Source organism: Entelurus aequoreus, linkage group LG12, assembly GCF_033978785.1.
Source record: "Entelurus aequoreus isolate RoL-2023_Sb linkage group LG12, RoL_Eaeq_v1.1, whole genome shotgun sequence".
In the NCBI taxonomy this organism is placed as follows: domain Eukaryota; kingdom Metazoa; phylum Chordata; class Actinopteri; order Syngnathiformes; family Syngnathidae; genus Entelurus; species Entelurus aequoreus.
The window spans coordinates 68,411,812-68,429,311 of NC_084742.1; the positions used below are offsets into that span (position 1 = coordinate 68,411,812).

General features: G+C 37.9%; 1 protein-coding gene across 6 annotated transcripts in view; it reads left to right on the top strand.

Moving 5' to 3' along the window:
- The window catches only part of sox5 (SRY-box transcription factor 5), an 863,129-nt gene that overhangs the window by 753,249 nt on the left and 92,380 nt on the right, over nt 1-17,500 (top strand). For 4 of the 6 annotated variants that reach the window (XM_062066517.1, XM_062066520.1, XM_062066521.1 and 1 more), the window contains exon 4: nt 4,210-4,296. The exons of the other annotated variants lie outside the window; for them this stretch is intronic. In XM_062066517.1, coding sequence (XP_061922501.1) covers nt 4,210-4,296 — 87 coding nt within the window. The remainder of the gene's footprint in view (nt 1-4,209; nt 4,297-17,500) is intronic. 6 annotated transcript variants of the gene reach the window in all.

Here is a 17,500-nt window from a genome sequence, read left to right on the forward strand (position 1 = left end):
ATTCTCCTGGTGGACTTGGAGAATTATTTTAGTTCCTAAATACAGAGAAGACTGAAGTTCTTGAGACTGGAGAGCTTGGCCAGTGTGGGACGTCAGCCTGGTATGGCAAGTGTCTGCTTTGGTGCATGAAGGTGTTGGATGGCCAGTGTGGGACATCAGCCTGGTATGGCAAGTGTCTGCTTTGGTGCATGAAGGTGTTGGATGGCCAGTGTGGGACGTCAGCCTGGTATGGCAAGTGTCTGCTTTGGTGCATGAAGGTGTTGGATGACCAGTGTGGGACGTCAGCCTGGTATGGCAAGTGTCTGCTTTGGTGCATGAAGGTGTTGGATGACCAGTGTGGGACGTCAGCCTGGTATGGCAAGTGTCTGCTTTGGTGCATGAAGGTGTTGGATGGCCAGTGTGGGACGTCAGCCTGGTATGGCAAGTGTCTGGTCTGGAAGTGACCTTACAGTCCAGTTAAGAACAAAGTGTTTTGAGGCGAGTCCAGAGGACAGTGATGCAGACATACCATTTCTACATTGACAACACACATAGCTTCACCTCTGAAGAAAACGTTATCCTTTCCACCATTTGACCGCTTCTTACAGCCAAAAACTAACACCAGCATTTATTTCTTGGAGAAAGGCTAAATGGCGTTTAGTGGCCATTGAGAAGAGAACTACCTATCATGACCACCACGGGGTGGGTGAGTAACATCCAAGCAGTAGACCGCTGGGGTACACCACAACATATCTCCAGAGCTGTTGACATCATTCCAGTAGGCTTCATGTGATACTTCCTGCTTCTTACCCACGTCCTCCAATGCCATACCATTTTATCATTTTAGCTTCTCCAGGACTTTTTACAATAGTTTTGCAGTCATTTTAGATCATTGGGGAAATATGGGGAAAAAAACGGTTGTGGGGGACTGGCCGGTCTTACTATCCCTTTCAGGCCAAGTTGTGGCGTATGTGCGGCGGACATGTGGCGTATGTGCGGCTGACATGTGGCGTATGTGCGGCTGACATGTCTCTTCTTCTGGGTGTTGACGTGTTAGCACATGCTAGCTGTCTCACAGCAGCCAGATCCGGATGTTTGTCTCCTAAACCTCTGCTGTCATCCCCCGTTATGAGGTCGGGAGGCCAAATTATCCAAGCACAAACAAACTTTTCCTACATCTGTGTGGTACATATGTGTGTGTGGGGGTGGGGGTGGGGGGTGTCTGGTGGGGGGGGGGGGGGGCAGGGTGTGTGTTTTGTGCATTCATGTGTTTGCCTTGGATGATGGGGTTAATCTCAGTGTCATTTTCATTTACATTTTTTACTTTTGATCCCGAGTGCAGATGTCCCCTGGTAAATAACATCTCTTATCAACTATATATATATTTATATAGTTTACATATATATGTGTTTATATAGTTTATATATGTGTGTATATATATAGTTTACATATATATATATATATATATATATATATATATATATATATATATATATATATATATATATATATATATATATATATATATATATATATATATATATATATATATATATATATATATATGTCTTAATTAGATTATCCAAAAAAATAGTGCTCGATACCGTGGTAGAGCGTAATATGTATGTGTGGGGGAAAAAATCACAAGACTATTTCATCTCTAAAGGCCTGTTTCATGAGGGTTTTTCCTCAATCCTCAGGATTGAGGAAAACCCCTCATGAAACAGGCCTGTAGAGATGAAATAGTCTTGTGATTTTTTCCCCACATATATATATATATATATATATATATATATATATATATATATATATATATATATATATATATATATATATATATATATATATATATATATATATATATATATATATATATATATATATATATATATATATATATATATATATATATATATATGTCTTAATTAGATTATCCAAAAAAAATAGTGCTCGATACCGTGGTAGAGCGTAATATGTGTGTGTGGGAAAAAATCACAAGACTATTTCATCTCTACAGGCCTGTTTCATGAGGGGTTTACCTCAATCATCAGGAGATTTTAATGGAAGCATTCACATACCATGGTTTATATAGGGAACAGAGCGGGTGGGTACAGGCAGGCGTAGGGGCGTGGTGATTGGCTCATGTGTTACCTAGGAGGTGTTTGTATCAGCATGCCGTCACAGAAGGAAACACCTCCTAGGTAACACATGAGCCAATCACCACGCCCCTACACCTGCCTGTACCCACCCGCTCTGTGCCCTATATAAACCATGGTATGTGAATGCTTCCATTAAAATCTCCTGATGATTGAGGAAACCCTCATGAAACAGGCCTGTAGAGATTAAATAGTCTTGTGATTTTTTCCCACACACACACACACATATATATATATATATATATATATATATATATATATATATATATATATATATATATATATATATATATATATATATATATATATATATATATATATATATATATATATGTATATATATATATATATATATATATATATATATATATATATATATATATATATATATATATATATATATATATATATATATATATATATATATATATATGTATATATGTATATATATACACTAGTGTTGTCCCTATACCAATATTTTGGTACCGGTACCAAAATTATTTCGATAATTTTCCATACTTGTCTAAATAAAGGGGTTCACAAAAAATGTCATTATTGTCTTTATTTTAACAACAAATGTTAGTGTACATGAAACATATGTTTATTATTGTCATTTAGTCCTTCAATAAAATGTTGAACATACTAGACAACTTGTCTTTTAGTAGTAAGTAAACAAACAAAGACTCCTAATTAGTCGTATGCAGTAACATATTGTGTCATTTATACACCTATTATTTTGTACACATTATGAGGGACAAACTGTAAAAATGGTATATTAATCCACTTGTTCATTTACTGTTAATATCTGCTTACTTTCTGTTTGAACATGTTCTATCTACACTTCTGTTCAAATGTAATAATCACTTATTCTTCTCTTCTTTGATACTTGACATTAGTTTTGGATGATACCACACATTTAGGTATGGATGTGATACCAAGTAGTTACAGGATCGTACATTGGTCATATTCAAAGTCCTCATGTGCCCAGGGACATATTTACTGACTTTATAAACATAATGAATACAATTTTAAAAAGGAAAAAAGATTTTGTAATGATAAAAATTATCAATGTAATCATAGTAGTATTGACTACTGTACTTCATATCAATAGCGAACCGGTACCTTTTTAGAGGTGGTATAGTACCGATTATATTTAATTAGTATCGCGGTACTATACTAATACCGGTATACCGTACAACCCTAATATACACAATATATATATATTGTCTTAATTAGATTATCCAAAAAATAGTGCTCGATACCGTGGTAGAGCGTAATATGTATGTGTGGGGAAAAAATCACAAGACTATTTCATCTCTACAGGCCTGTTTCATGAGGGGTTTTCCTCAATCCTCAGGAGAAATCTCCTGAGGATTGAGGAAAACCCCTCATGAAACAGGCCTGTAGAGATGAAATAGTCTTGTGATTTTTTTTCCCACACACATATATATATATATATATATATATATATATATATATATATATATATATATATATATATATATATATATATATATATATATATATATATATATATATATATATATATATATATATATATATATATATATATATATATATATATATATATAAGATGTGGGCATTGTGTGCAGGTGTGAGCATGTTTAGCATGTTCCAATGTGTGTGTGGAGGCGTTGATGTGAGGAGTGTGTGTAGCAAACGGCTGATAATGTGTCCATTGTGGCGGATGCATTAAGGCCCTCTTTGTCTCAGAACCCACCGGGCTAATGATTCTCTAGCAGCAGGTGAGAGGCAAAAAAGCCTCTCGCACTTCCTCTCTCTCTCTGCGCTCCACTTGTCTCTGGCTTTTGTCTTGCGCCGACTCCCGAGCCGCCCCTCGCTTCTTTTTGCTGCTAGTTTTCCAGCTGGCCTCCGGTTGGATGCTCGGCGTCCCTCGCTACCTTGGCTTCTCTCTCCTGCTGATGCGGCCATTAGGCTGAGCCGGCGCTGCCTTTATTACAGCAAATGGACTTTAAAGGTGCTTTATTGTGATATCGGCCGAGCGACTGAACCTTTCTCTCTCTCTTCTGGTGTCCTTGGTCGCCCTGAACAGAAGCGCCCAGCATTGAGCGGCTGCTGTCAAAGGACTGGAAGGACAAACTTTTGGCCATGGGCTCAGGGCACATTGGCGACATTAAAGGTACGTCACTATGTCAATATAACGACAATGAACATCTCCAAAAGAGTGACTTACTGTTGGGTCACATGACTCACGAGGACCCTGAGAGCGGCCCACACAGTGAATAGACTTCTTCCACTTCTCTCTCTCACACTCAAACATTTCACAAAAGTTCTCTCAAATCAAAAAGTAGCCAACAAAACCTTCCTTTTTCTCTTCACAATCATCCAACAATGGCACCGTTCGTCTGATTCAAAACATTCATCATTGTGCTAAGCTTTTTATTCCTATAAATCACCACACCTCATCAACTCCTCACTCTGCTATTTACAAGAGCAGCTCAGATTGAGAAGCTTCAAGTGTTCAAATGTTCATTCTGGCCCAAAAGTTTTGAAACCCTTAGAGAGATTGTGCCTACGACCATATTGGGACAGGAAACATTTACCTATATAAGACATGCAACACCATCCCGTCCCTATTTAAAGGCCTACTGAAAGCCACTACTACCGACCACGCAGTCTGATAGTTTATATATCAATGATGAAATCTTAACATTGCAACACATGCCAATACGGCCGGGTTAACTTATAAAGTGACATTTTAAATCTCCCGGGAAATATCCGGCTGAAACGTCGCGGTATGATGACGTATGCGCGTGACGAAGTCAGAGTAACGGAAGTTATGGTACCCCGTACAATCCTATACAAAAAGCTCTGTTTTCATTTCATAATTCCACAGTATTCTGGACATCTTTTGCAATTTTTTTAATGAACAATGAAGGCTGCAAAGAAGACAGTTGTAGGTGGGATCAGTGTAGCAACACAACCAGGAGGACTTTGTTGGAGCGCTAGCCGCGCTAGCCGCGCCAGCCGCCGACCTCACCTTGACTTCCTACGTCTCCGGGCCGCCAAACGCATCGGGTGAAGTCCTTCGTCCTTCTGCCGATCGCTGGAACGCAGGTGAGCACGGGTGTTGATGAGCAAATGAGGGCTGGCTGGCGTAGGTGGAGAGCTAATGTTTTTAGCATAGCTCTGTGCAGTCCGGTTGCTAAGTTAGCTTCAATGGCGTCGTTAGCACAGCATTGTTAACCGTCGCCAGCCTGGAAAGCATTAACCGTGTATTTACATGTCCACGGTTTAATAGTATTGTTGATTTTCTATCTATCCTTCCAGTCAGGGGTTTATTTCTTTTGTTTCTATATGCAGTTAAAGCAAGATGCTATCACGTTAGCTCGTAGCTAAAGCATTTCGCTGATGTATTGTCGTGGAGATAAAAGGCACTGAATGTCCATTTCGCGTTCTCGACTCTCATTTTCAAGATATAAAAATATGGCAATATCGCGAAATGATCAAGTATGACACATAGAATGGATCTGCTATTCCCGTTTAAATTTAAAAAAATCATTTCAGTAGGCCTTTAAAGGTATGACATGGACGTGTGGAAAACATACCAATAGACACCCTTGGAGGACATGAAACTCGCCATCATGCCCATATTAGGACATACGTCTTCCTGTGCCCATATAAGGATAGTGAACACTAGGGCTGTGAATCTTTGGGTGTCCCACGATTTCATTCAATATCGATTCTTGGGGTCCCGATTCGATTCAAAATCTTTTTTTTTTCCGATTCAACGCGATTCTCGATTCAAAAAGGATATTTTCCCGATTGAAAAGGATTGTCTATTCATGGAATACATAGATTTCAGCAGGATCTACCCCAGTCTGCTGACATGCAAGCAGAGTAAAAAGCTTTTATAATTGTAAAGGACAATGTTTTATCAACTGATTGCAATAATGTACATTTGTTTGAACTATTAAATGAAGCAAAAATATGACTTATTTTATCTTTGTGCAAATATTGGACACAGTGTGTTGTCCAGCTTATGAGATGCGATGCAAGTGTAAGCCACTGTGACACTATTGTTCTTTTTTATAAATGTCTAATGATAATGTCAATGAGGGATTTTTAATCACTGCTATGTTGAAATTGTAACTAATATTGATACTGTTGTTGATAATATTAATTTTTGTTTGACTACTTTTGGTTTGTTGTGTGTGGTGTTTGTGTCTCCTCTCAATTGCTCTGTTTATTGCACTTCTGAGTGTTGCTGGCTCAGGTTTGCTTTTGGAATTGGATTGCATTGTTACGGAGCCCCTAAAGGGACATGGGAATTTTCTATTTTTAGACATGTATCTCGTGCGCACGAGAAAGTATCTCGTGGCCACAAGAAACGTTCTCGTGTGCACGAGAAACTTTTTATAAAAAATAAAAATTAAAAATAAAATTTTTTATTTTTTTTATTTTTTCGTGGCCACAAGAAAGCATTGGATGCGTGCGCATGGTTTGAGGTGTGTGTTAAAATGGCAGTTTAGGAGTTAATTTGGCTGTATTTCCAACTAGGACTTTCCCCATGTCCTTATATGGGCACAGGGGTGTGTTTCATGTCCCTTAATTCATTACAAGTGAGGGTTCTGTGTCATGTTTCTTGACCCAATATAGGCACAGGAAGGGTGTTCACTAGGGGTGGGGGAAAAATCGATTCGAATTCGAATTGCGATTCTCACGTTGTGCGATTCAGAACCATTCTCATTTGAAAAAAATCGATTTATTTTTTTTATTTTTTTTTTATTACATTTTTTTATTAAATTTGTTTTTAAATGAATCAATCCAACAAAACAATACACAGCAATACCATAACAATGTACGGAGCCCCTAAAGGGACATGCAATTTTTTTTTTTTTAGACATGTATCTCATGCGCACGAGAAAGTATCTCGTGGCCACGAGATACTTTCTCGGAAATACAAAAAATAAAAAAAAATAAAAAATAAAAATAAAAAAAAATAAAATATATGTATATATATATATATATATATATATATATATATATATATATATATATATATATATATATATATATATATATATATATATATATATATATATATATATATATATATATATATATATATATTTTTTTTTTTTTTTTAAGGTCTTTGACCTTTTTTTTTACTTAAAGAAAGCAAATTAACAATCAGAATAGTTATCAAGATAAAAAAAAATATGGATAAATAAATGAATACAAAAAATAAAAAATGAATATATGAAATACAATATTTTTTACATACATAAACACAAAATAAAACGTGTCAACAAGTTGCATAAAATAAATTAAAAATACAATATAAATAAGGCACTGCACAAAACAAGATATCAAACCAGTATGACTTTAACAACTATATTACAAAAAAAGGGGATCCTACAGAGTTCTCTATTTGTGCTTTTTAATATTGCATTAACTAGAATGACTTACTGTACACCAGGGAGTACTGTAATTACCTAACGTTACATTATTATTTTCCGTAACAATTTAGCCCCCTCCACAATATTAACCCGACGTTAAAACAGAACTAGCTATTTATTGATTAGCAATTGCCGAATCATGCAACATTAGCTTATTGCTAAAAAGCCAGGTTACTATCACATTCTGTAACAGACAAATAATTTCATTAGGCTAACGTTACCTACCTGCTACCTCTGTCTTTCTCTCGTTTCTCCTCTTCTTTTCTCTTTTTTCTTCCCTGGGCACCTGACAGTTTTGGCCGTTTTGACATGTTGTGTTGATTTTTTGATGTGGTGACGTCCAAAAAGAGTCATGATACGGGAAGGGAGGGGGCGCACCGTGCCGGGGGAGGGGGGGCATAATGTTGTAACAAATAATATTTCTATTAAATAGGCTTTACTTTGCATTTTAATTAACGTGGGATTATTTTATGTATTTAGAAATAATAGTTGTTTTTTTTTTGCTTTTTTCCTCCAACATTTGTGGCACTGGCGTGGCGCCCCCTGATGGACGGCGCCCTTAGCATTTGCCTATACGGCCTATGCCACGGGCCGGCCCTGCTTATATGGGAATGGATATAGAACTTGTACTTTATATCTTTACATGGGCAGGGTATATCATTTATATATCCTTATATGGGCATAAATATGTTATTTATGTGTCCTTATACGGGCATGAATATAGAACGTATATATCTTTATTTGGGCAGGGTTTATCATTTTTATATCATTATATGGGCATGAGTATAGAAATAATGTATCTTTATATATGCAAGATATACAATTGATATATGTTTATATGGGCATGAATATAGAGTTTGTGTATACTTATATGGGCATGAACATATCATTAATATATACCTATATGGGACTGGATATAGAACTTGTACTTTATATCTTTACATGGGCAGGGTATATCATTGCTATATCCTTATATGGGCATGAATGTATCATTTATATCCTTATATGGGAATACATATCTTTATGATATACCATACCTTATAATTTACATATCTCCATATGGGCATGAATATAGAATATATATATATATATCCTTATATGCGAAAGAGTATAGACTATATTTAGCCTTATATGGGCAGAGTATGGAATTTGGGCATTCATATGGAATTGTAATACCCTTATATGGGCACAGGATGTGGACGCTATAAGTAAGGTGAACAGCCCATACAAGGTAACCTAGTCCATGGCCAGGTAAGTACACAGCCACATAAATGCGAGAGCACATGTTTGAAAAGCAATAGTCAATAATGATATTATTTAAAGCTAGTAGGCCAACAGAGAAAAGCCTGAAGAAGCGTAATATTGTGCGGCAGTGGTGCTTCATTGGGAAACAAGAGCCATGATCTAAGTGCACTGTGACCATTTGCAAGAGGAGGCTTCATTGATCAAACCTCGGCACCCTGCTGGGCTGACATTTTCTATGTGGGGACGTCCTGGGGGGGCCACATGATTGCATGTCTTCTACGCCTCTTTTACCAATAACCAAATACCCCGTGAAGTCTCATGTGATGTTTTTGGAGGAATTGTTTGCGGCTTTACAAATAATATTAAATTATCAGACCGGGTCAATGGCAAAATCAAGTTAGACACTTTAATCTACTTATTTGCACTGGCTGGCTTCTTCCATTCATGGACCGCATTTTCCAGACTAGAGAGCACACCTGTAATTAAGCCAAACCCACTACATTTTGGGGGGTGGGGTATGTTTCCATATATAAGCCGCACCGGACTATAAGTGGCAGATATACTTGTTGTGAAATGAGTTATTTACACAGAAATATTCGGTGTAAATGTTTATTTACATACCTTCATTTTTTTCCATACGGTGTCTGTAACAGGGCAGTAAAACGGCTGATCAAACAAAACAGAAGTCATGGTCATGGACCCACGAGCTGCGCAAGCTAGCTCTCCAATCAGCTAAACAGACTCAATAACTCCACGCGGACGTTTTTGCTGAATTAACTGAGGAATTTGTGAAAGTGAAACCATACAAAAAGAATGTTGATGTAAGTTAATAATACTATCACAAACACTTGTAAACATGTTAGCGTGTTAGCTAATGCTCACGACGCTAGCCTAATTACATTACGGTAGCAGGTACAAATATGCAAGAAAACACTCCTACAGATATTACCGCAAATTGATTAACGTGGACCTCGCCGACTTAAACAAGTTGGAAAACGTATTGGGGTGTTACCATTTAGTGGTCAATTGTACGGAATATGTACTTCACTGTGCAATCCACTAATACAAGTCTCAATCAATCAATCAAACATCACACATGGGACACTTTAGCGAGTAAGAATTGTTGTAGTTATATTGTACAACTTACTGTAAATGTTAGTGAAGGATGAAGAATCCAATTAGGGCTGTGAATCTTTGGCTACCAATTTGATTCAGAATCAGTTCTCATTTTCAAAATCAATACTTTTTTGAACAACATTGGGGGTAAGTACTGTGATTAACTACATCCATACATCAACAGCTGTTATATGTTTCTATATTACTACAAATAAAACTGTTTTTAAAAAAAGTCAAACATTTGAATAAAGTCAAATACAAATAAGACAACAGGAGAACTTCTCTTTTCTAAAGTAAATGTGCACATTGGGAACAATTTCTCATATTCTTTCTGTTTCTGTAATATTGCAATATTTGCTCGTCGAATGATTACTTCTTCAAGTAAAATTGTTACTTTTTATTGCAAAATGGTGACATTTGTCGTATAAAATTCTGACTTGTATCACAATATCGCCCATTTTTTAATTGTTCTTGTAAAACGGTGACATTTTTGGAGTAAAAATGTGACTTTTGTCATCATTTTGCCAAAGTAAAATTCCGATTATTTTTATAATATTGCCAACATGTTAAAGTTTCTTTTAAAATTGTGACTTTTGTCAACTAAAAAAACCGACTCTTTTCATAAAATTGCCCAAATTTGAAGCTTTTCTTGTAAAATTGCGACTGTTATTGTGTAAAATACCAACTTTTATCATAATATTGCACAAATGTTCCGTTTTTCTTGTTAAATTTGGACTTGCGTTGAGTAAAATGAGGACTTTTATTATAATACTGCCAAAATTCTAAGTTTTTCTTGTGAAATTGTGACCTTTTTCTTGTGAAATTCCAACTCATTTTTCACAAGAAGCTTTTTTATATTTGCATAGTATGTATACAATATTAATGTTGTAAATACACTTCTTTATATATCTAGATAGGCTGGTCCTAAAGAGGGAGGCATTTTCAACACTTCTCTTTTCTAAAGTCAATGTGTACATTGGATATAGATCATCTACATCTGCATAATGATTTGTCTGAGTGGCTGCACAGGACAGATTAAATCAATAATAATTTATAGATATTTTTTTCAAATCGATTTTGCATTTTTTTTAATCAATTCAGAATTTTTACAAATAAGAATTGCGATTAATTTGAAAATTTTTTTTTTTTTGGACACCAGTAATCTATATAAATATATATGTATATTTTTCAAACATTAAAATAAATGTGTCAAAATAAAGTTGATTTGATTTGATTTGAAGAAGACGTGAGGCCATCTCCGTGCCACCACAAGGAACTTTTCTAGGTTTGAAAAAATGTCAACACTTTAATGACTGAGACCCTTTTGGGTCCCCGGGACCTTCAATAAAGTTTTTTTTTGAAAACACGATATGGCAAATATCCAAATGGCAAGCTTTTACTTTTCCCTCCGTGGCCCTCAGTGGTAAAAGTCTAAGGCTAAAGCTAAAGCTAAAGCTGCATGTGTTCCGGAATACAAATATGATGAATGGCCGTGGTCTGACTGGAGGCCATTGAAGGATTGTGGGAGCCGGGTCAGAAAGGGTCAACAACAAAGCAGCTCTAATATACCACCCGTTCGGGGGTCCCTCCGACGGAAGGTGCGCGGAGCCAGATGTGGACTTAGACCGCGTTCATCAATGTCTTTATTGCTCCATTCAGGAAAGGTTTGTCAACAGGTTAAACAAATGGGAAATGAAGAAAGAAAATACATCCTCTGTGTGTGTGTGTGTGTGTGTGTGTGTGTGTGTGTGTGTGTGTGTGTGTGTGTGTGTGTGTGTGTGTGTGTGTGTGTGTGTGTGTGTGTGTGTGTGTGTGTGTGTGTGTGTGTGTGAGGGGGGAGAAGGAAAGTGTGTCTGCTCTGTGTTTACCCTGCAGTCACCCAACCTTCTGCTCACATTTAGCATGGCCTGACCTTTCACCCCTCAGATCCTGACATACCAGCTCCATTACACACACACACACACACACACACACACACACACACACACACACACACACACACACACACACACACACACACACACACACACACACACACGCACACGCACACACACACAATTACCAAACACACACGGCCTAAATCATTCAACAGGATGTAGTTAGGGAGACGCACAATCAGTGTGGGTCCTCATGTCTGCTGCTCCACTCCACATGACTTTATAGTGTGTGTGTGTGTGTGTGTGTGTGTGTGTGTGTGTGTGTGTGTGTGTGTGTGTGTGTGTGTGTGTGTGTGTGTGTGTGTGTGTGTGTGTGTGAGTGTGTGTGTGTGTGTGTGTGTGTGTGTTCTTGTATTCCTGCCCTTCTTGAGACATGAAGAAGGAAAAGTTTCTTCCATCTCTGGTCAACATATGAAATAACAAGTGTGTGTAAAAATTTGAAGTGCTCCCCCTCTGGTCAACATATGAAATAACAAGTGTGTGTACGAAATTAAAATGCGCCCCCTTTGGCCAAAATGAATTAAAAAATAAATAAATATGTATATAGAGACATACTGTAACAACTCGAAGTCAATAATGAAGATTAAAAACCAATTACAAACAAAATAAAAATAAAAATTAACAAAATGCAGTCTTTTTCTCACAATGTGTCAACTTTTTTCGTATAAAATTGGGAACAATTTCTCATATTCTTTCTGTTTCTGTAATATTGCAATATTTTCTCGTGAAATTATTACTTTTTTATGTACAATTATTACTTTTCAATGCAAAATGATGACATTTGTCATGTCAAATTCTGACTTTTGTCACAATATTGCCAATTTTTCAATTGTTTTTGTAAAATAGTGACATTTTTTTGGAGTAAAAATATGACTTTTGTCATCATTTTGCCAAGTAAAATTCCGATTACTATTATAATTTTGCCAACAGGTTAAAGTTTTCTTATAAAATTATGACTTTTGTCGAGTAAGAGTACAACTCTTTTCATCAAATTGCCAGAATGTTAAGCTTTTCTTGTAAAAATGCGACTTTTATTGAGTAAAATTCCAACTTTTATCATAATATCGCACAAATGTTCCGTTTTTCTTGTAAATTATGACTGGCGTTGAGTTAATTCACAACTTTTATTATAATACTGCCAACATTCTAAGTTTTTCTTGTGAAATTGTGACCTTTTTCTTGTGAAATCCCAACTCATTTTTCACAAGAAGCTTTTTTATATTTGCATAGTATGTATATATTATTAATGTTGTAAATACACTTCTTTATATATCTAGAAAGGCTGGTCCTAAGGGGTAGGCATTTTTCTCAGGCCTCAAGAAGGTGACAAATACAAGCATGTGTGTGTGTGTGTGTGTGTGTGTGTGTGTGTGTGTGTGTGTGTGTGTGTGTGTGTGTGTGTGTGTGTGTGTTCTTGTATTCCTGCCCTTCTTGAGACTTGAAGAAGGAAAAGTATCTTCCATCTCTGGTCAACATATGAAATAACAAGTGTGTGTAAAAATTTGAAGTGCTCCCCCTCTGGTCAACATATGAAATAACAAGTGTGTGTACGAAATTGAAATGCGCCCCCTTTGGCCAAAATGAATGAAAAAATAAATCAATATGTATATAGAGACATACTGTAACAACTTGAAGTCAATAATGAAGATTAAAAACCAATTACAAACAAAATAAAAATAAAAATGAACAAAATGCAGTCTTATTCTCAGAATGTGTCAACTTTTTTCTTATAAAATTGGAAACAATTTCTCATATTCTTTCTGTTTCTGTAATATTGCAATATTTTCTCTTGAAATTATTACTTTTTTTATGTAAAATGATTACTTTTTTATGTAAAATTATTACTTTTCAATGCAAAATGATGACATTTGTCATGTCAAATTCCGACTTTTGTCACAATATTGCCAATTTTTCAATTGTTTTTGTAAAATAGTGACATTTTTTGGAGTAAAAATGTGACTTTTGTCATCATTTTGCCGAGTAAAATTCCGATTACTATTACAATTTTGCCAACATGTTAAAGTCTTCTTATAAAATTACGACTTTTGTCGAGTAAGAGTACGACTCTTTTCATCAAATTGCCAAAATGTTAAGCTTTTCTTGTAAAAATGCGACTGTCATTGAGTAAAATTCCAACTTTTATCATAATATCGCACAAATGTTCCGTTTTTCTTGTAAATTATGACTGGCGGTGAGTTAATTCACAACTTTTATTGTAATACTGCCAACATTCTAAGTTTTTCTTGTGAAATTGTGACCTTTTTCTTGTGAAATTCCAACTCATTTTTCACAAGAAGTTTTTTTATATTTGCATAGTATGTATATATTATTAATGTTGTAAATACACTTCTTTATATATCTAGAAAGGCTGGTCCTAAGGGGTAGGCATTTTTCTCAGGCCTCAAGAAGGTAACAAATACAAGCATGTATGTGTGTGTGTGTGTGTGTGCGTGTGTGTGTGTGTGTGTGTGTGTGTGTGTGTGTGTGTGTGTGTGTGTGTGTGTGTGTGTGTGTGTGTGTGTGTGTGTGTGTGTGTGTGTGTGTGTGTGTGTGTTCTTGTATTCCTGCCCTTCTTGAGACATGAAGAAGGAAAAGTATCTTCCATCTCTGGTCAACATATGAAATAACAAGTGTGTGTAAAAATTTGAAGTGCTCCCCCTCTGGTCAACATATGAAATAACAAGTGTGTGTGTACGAAATTGAAATGCGCCCCCTTTGGCCAAAATGAATGAAAAAATAAATCAATATGTATATAGAGACATACTGTAACAACTTGAAGTCAATAATGAAGATTAAAAACCAATTACAAACAAAATAAAAATAAAAATGAACAAAATGCAGTCTTTTTCTCAGAATGTGTCAACTTTATTCGTATAAAATTGGGAACAATTTCTCATATTCTTTCTGTTTCTGTAATATTGCAATATTTTCTCGTGAAATTATTACTTTTTTTATGTAAAATGATTACTTTTTTATGTAAAATTATTACTTTTCAATGCAAAATGATGACATTTGTCATGTCAAATTCTGACTTTTGTCACAATATTGCCAATTTTTCAATTGTTTTTGTAAAACAGTGACATTTTTTGGAGTAAAAATATGACTTTTGTCATCATTTTGCCAAGTAAAATTCCGATTACTATTATAATTTTGCCAACATGCTAAAGTTTTCTTATAAAATTATGACTTTTGTCGAGTAAGAGTACGACTCTTTTCATCAAATTGCCAAAATTTGAGCTTTTTTTGTAAAATTGCAACTTTTATTGGGTAAAATTCCAACTTTTATCATAATATCGCACAAATGTTCCGTTTTTCTTGTAAATTATGACTTGCGTTGAGTTAATTCACAACTTTTATTGTAATACTGCCAACATTCTAAGTTTTTCTCGTGAAATTGTGACCTTTTTCTTGTGAAATCCCAACTCATTTTTCACAAGAAGCTTTTTTATATTTGCATAGTATGTATATATTATTGATGTTGTAAATACACTTCTTTATATATCTAGAAAGGCTGGTCCTAAGGGGTAGGCATTTTTCTCAGGCCTCAAGAAGGCAACAAATACAAGCATGTGTGTGTGTGTGTGTGTGTGTGTGTGTGTGTGTGTGTGTGTGTGTGTGTGTGTGTGTGTGTGTGTGTGTGTGTGTGTGTGTCAGTGCGACTACAATCCTCCATTGTTCTGCTACCTTCAAGAAGACCACATTCCTGCACCAGTCAAACCAGATGACAGAAAAAGGCGGGAGGGAAAAGAAGGGGGGTGGGGGGGTTAACAGGGATACGTGGAGCTCGACCTGGCCTCTGACCACCACGAGAAGGTGAGAGTCATCCATTTGTCCGCCCAGTGGGTAGCCCACCGCCCGACTGCCACCGTCGCCCTCGCTCCGTCCGTCCGCCAACAATGAACAATCAAGGCAACTGTCGGCAGCGCTGGCTGCTGGAAAAATAAACACGCCGCTGTCCTCACGCACAGACCCACCTTTGTGAGGCCAGGAGGAGGGAAACGTGTGTGTGTGTGTGTGTGTGTGTGTGTGTGTGTGTGTGTGTGTGTGTGTGTGTGTGTGTGTGTGTGTGTGTGTGTGTGTGTGTGTGTGTGTGTGGTGTGTGTGTGTGCGTGTGTGTGTGTGTGTGTGTGTGTGTTGACCAAGACAAGAAAGAGTCCAGTGTTAAAAGTGGGGGTGAAGTGAGAGGGGGTAACTTAAAGGAAAAGGGGGGTTGTAAAGGTGAAACGCTGCATCAAAGGAGGCTTTCTTGTCTTGGGGGTCAAACACACACACACACACACATGCACAAAAGCAAACAGAGTAAAATGGTCCACTTTAGTGCACAAACAGTGCAGATGTGTGCTGAGGTGTGAGAGAGAGAGAGAGAGAGAGAGAGAGAGACTTCCTTTCAGCACAACAACACCAAGATGAAGACTTTCTTTAATCAGCAGACACACACACTTCTATGGAACGCCCCCCCACACACACACACACACACACCTATATGGAAGCCCCCCACACACACACACACACACTTCTATGGAACGCCCCCCCACACACACACACACACCTATATGGAAGCCCCCCACACACACACACACACACTTCTATGGAAGCCCCCCCACACACACACAACTCTATGGAAGCCCCCCACACACACACACACCTCTATGGAAGCCCCCCCACACACACACACATACACACACACCTCTATGGAAGCCCCCCCACACACACACACCTCTATGGAAGCCCCCCTCCCCCCCCCCCCACACACACCTCTATGGAAGCCCCCCCACACACACACACCTCTATGGAAGCCCCCCCCCCCCACCCACACACACACATACACACACACTTCTATGGAAGCCCCCCCACACACACACACCTCTATGGAAGCCCCCCCCCCACCCACACACACACATACACACACACTTCTATGGAAGCCCCCCCACACACACACACCTCTATGGAAGCCCCCCCCCACCCACACACACACATACACATACACACACACCTCTATGGAAGCCCCCCCCACCCACACACACACCTATATGGAAGCCCCCCCCCCCCCCCACACACACACACACCTCTATGGAAGCCCCCCCACACACACACACACACACCTCTATGGAAGCCCCCCCCCCCCACACACACACACACACCTATATGGAAGCCCCCCCCCACACACACACGTACACACATACACACACACCTCTATGGAAGCCCCCCACACACACACACACATACACACACACCTCTATGGAAGCCCCCCCACACACACACACACACACCTATATGGAAGCCCCCCCCCACACACACACATACACACACACCTCTATGGAAGCCCCCCCACACACACACACACATACACACACACCTCTATGGAAGCCCCCCCACACACACACACACACACCCCCCCACACACACACACATACACCTCTATGGAAGCCCCCCCACACACACACACATACACCTCTATGGAAGCCCCCCCCCCCACACACACACATACACCTCTATGGAAGCCCCCCCCACACACACACACACACACACCTATATGGAAGCCCCCCCCCACACACACACATACACACACACCTCTATGGAAGCCCCCCCACACACACACACACATACACACACACCTCTATGG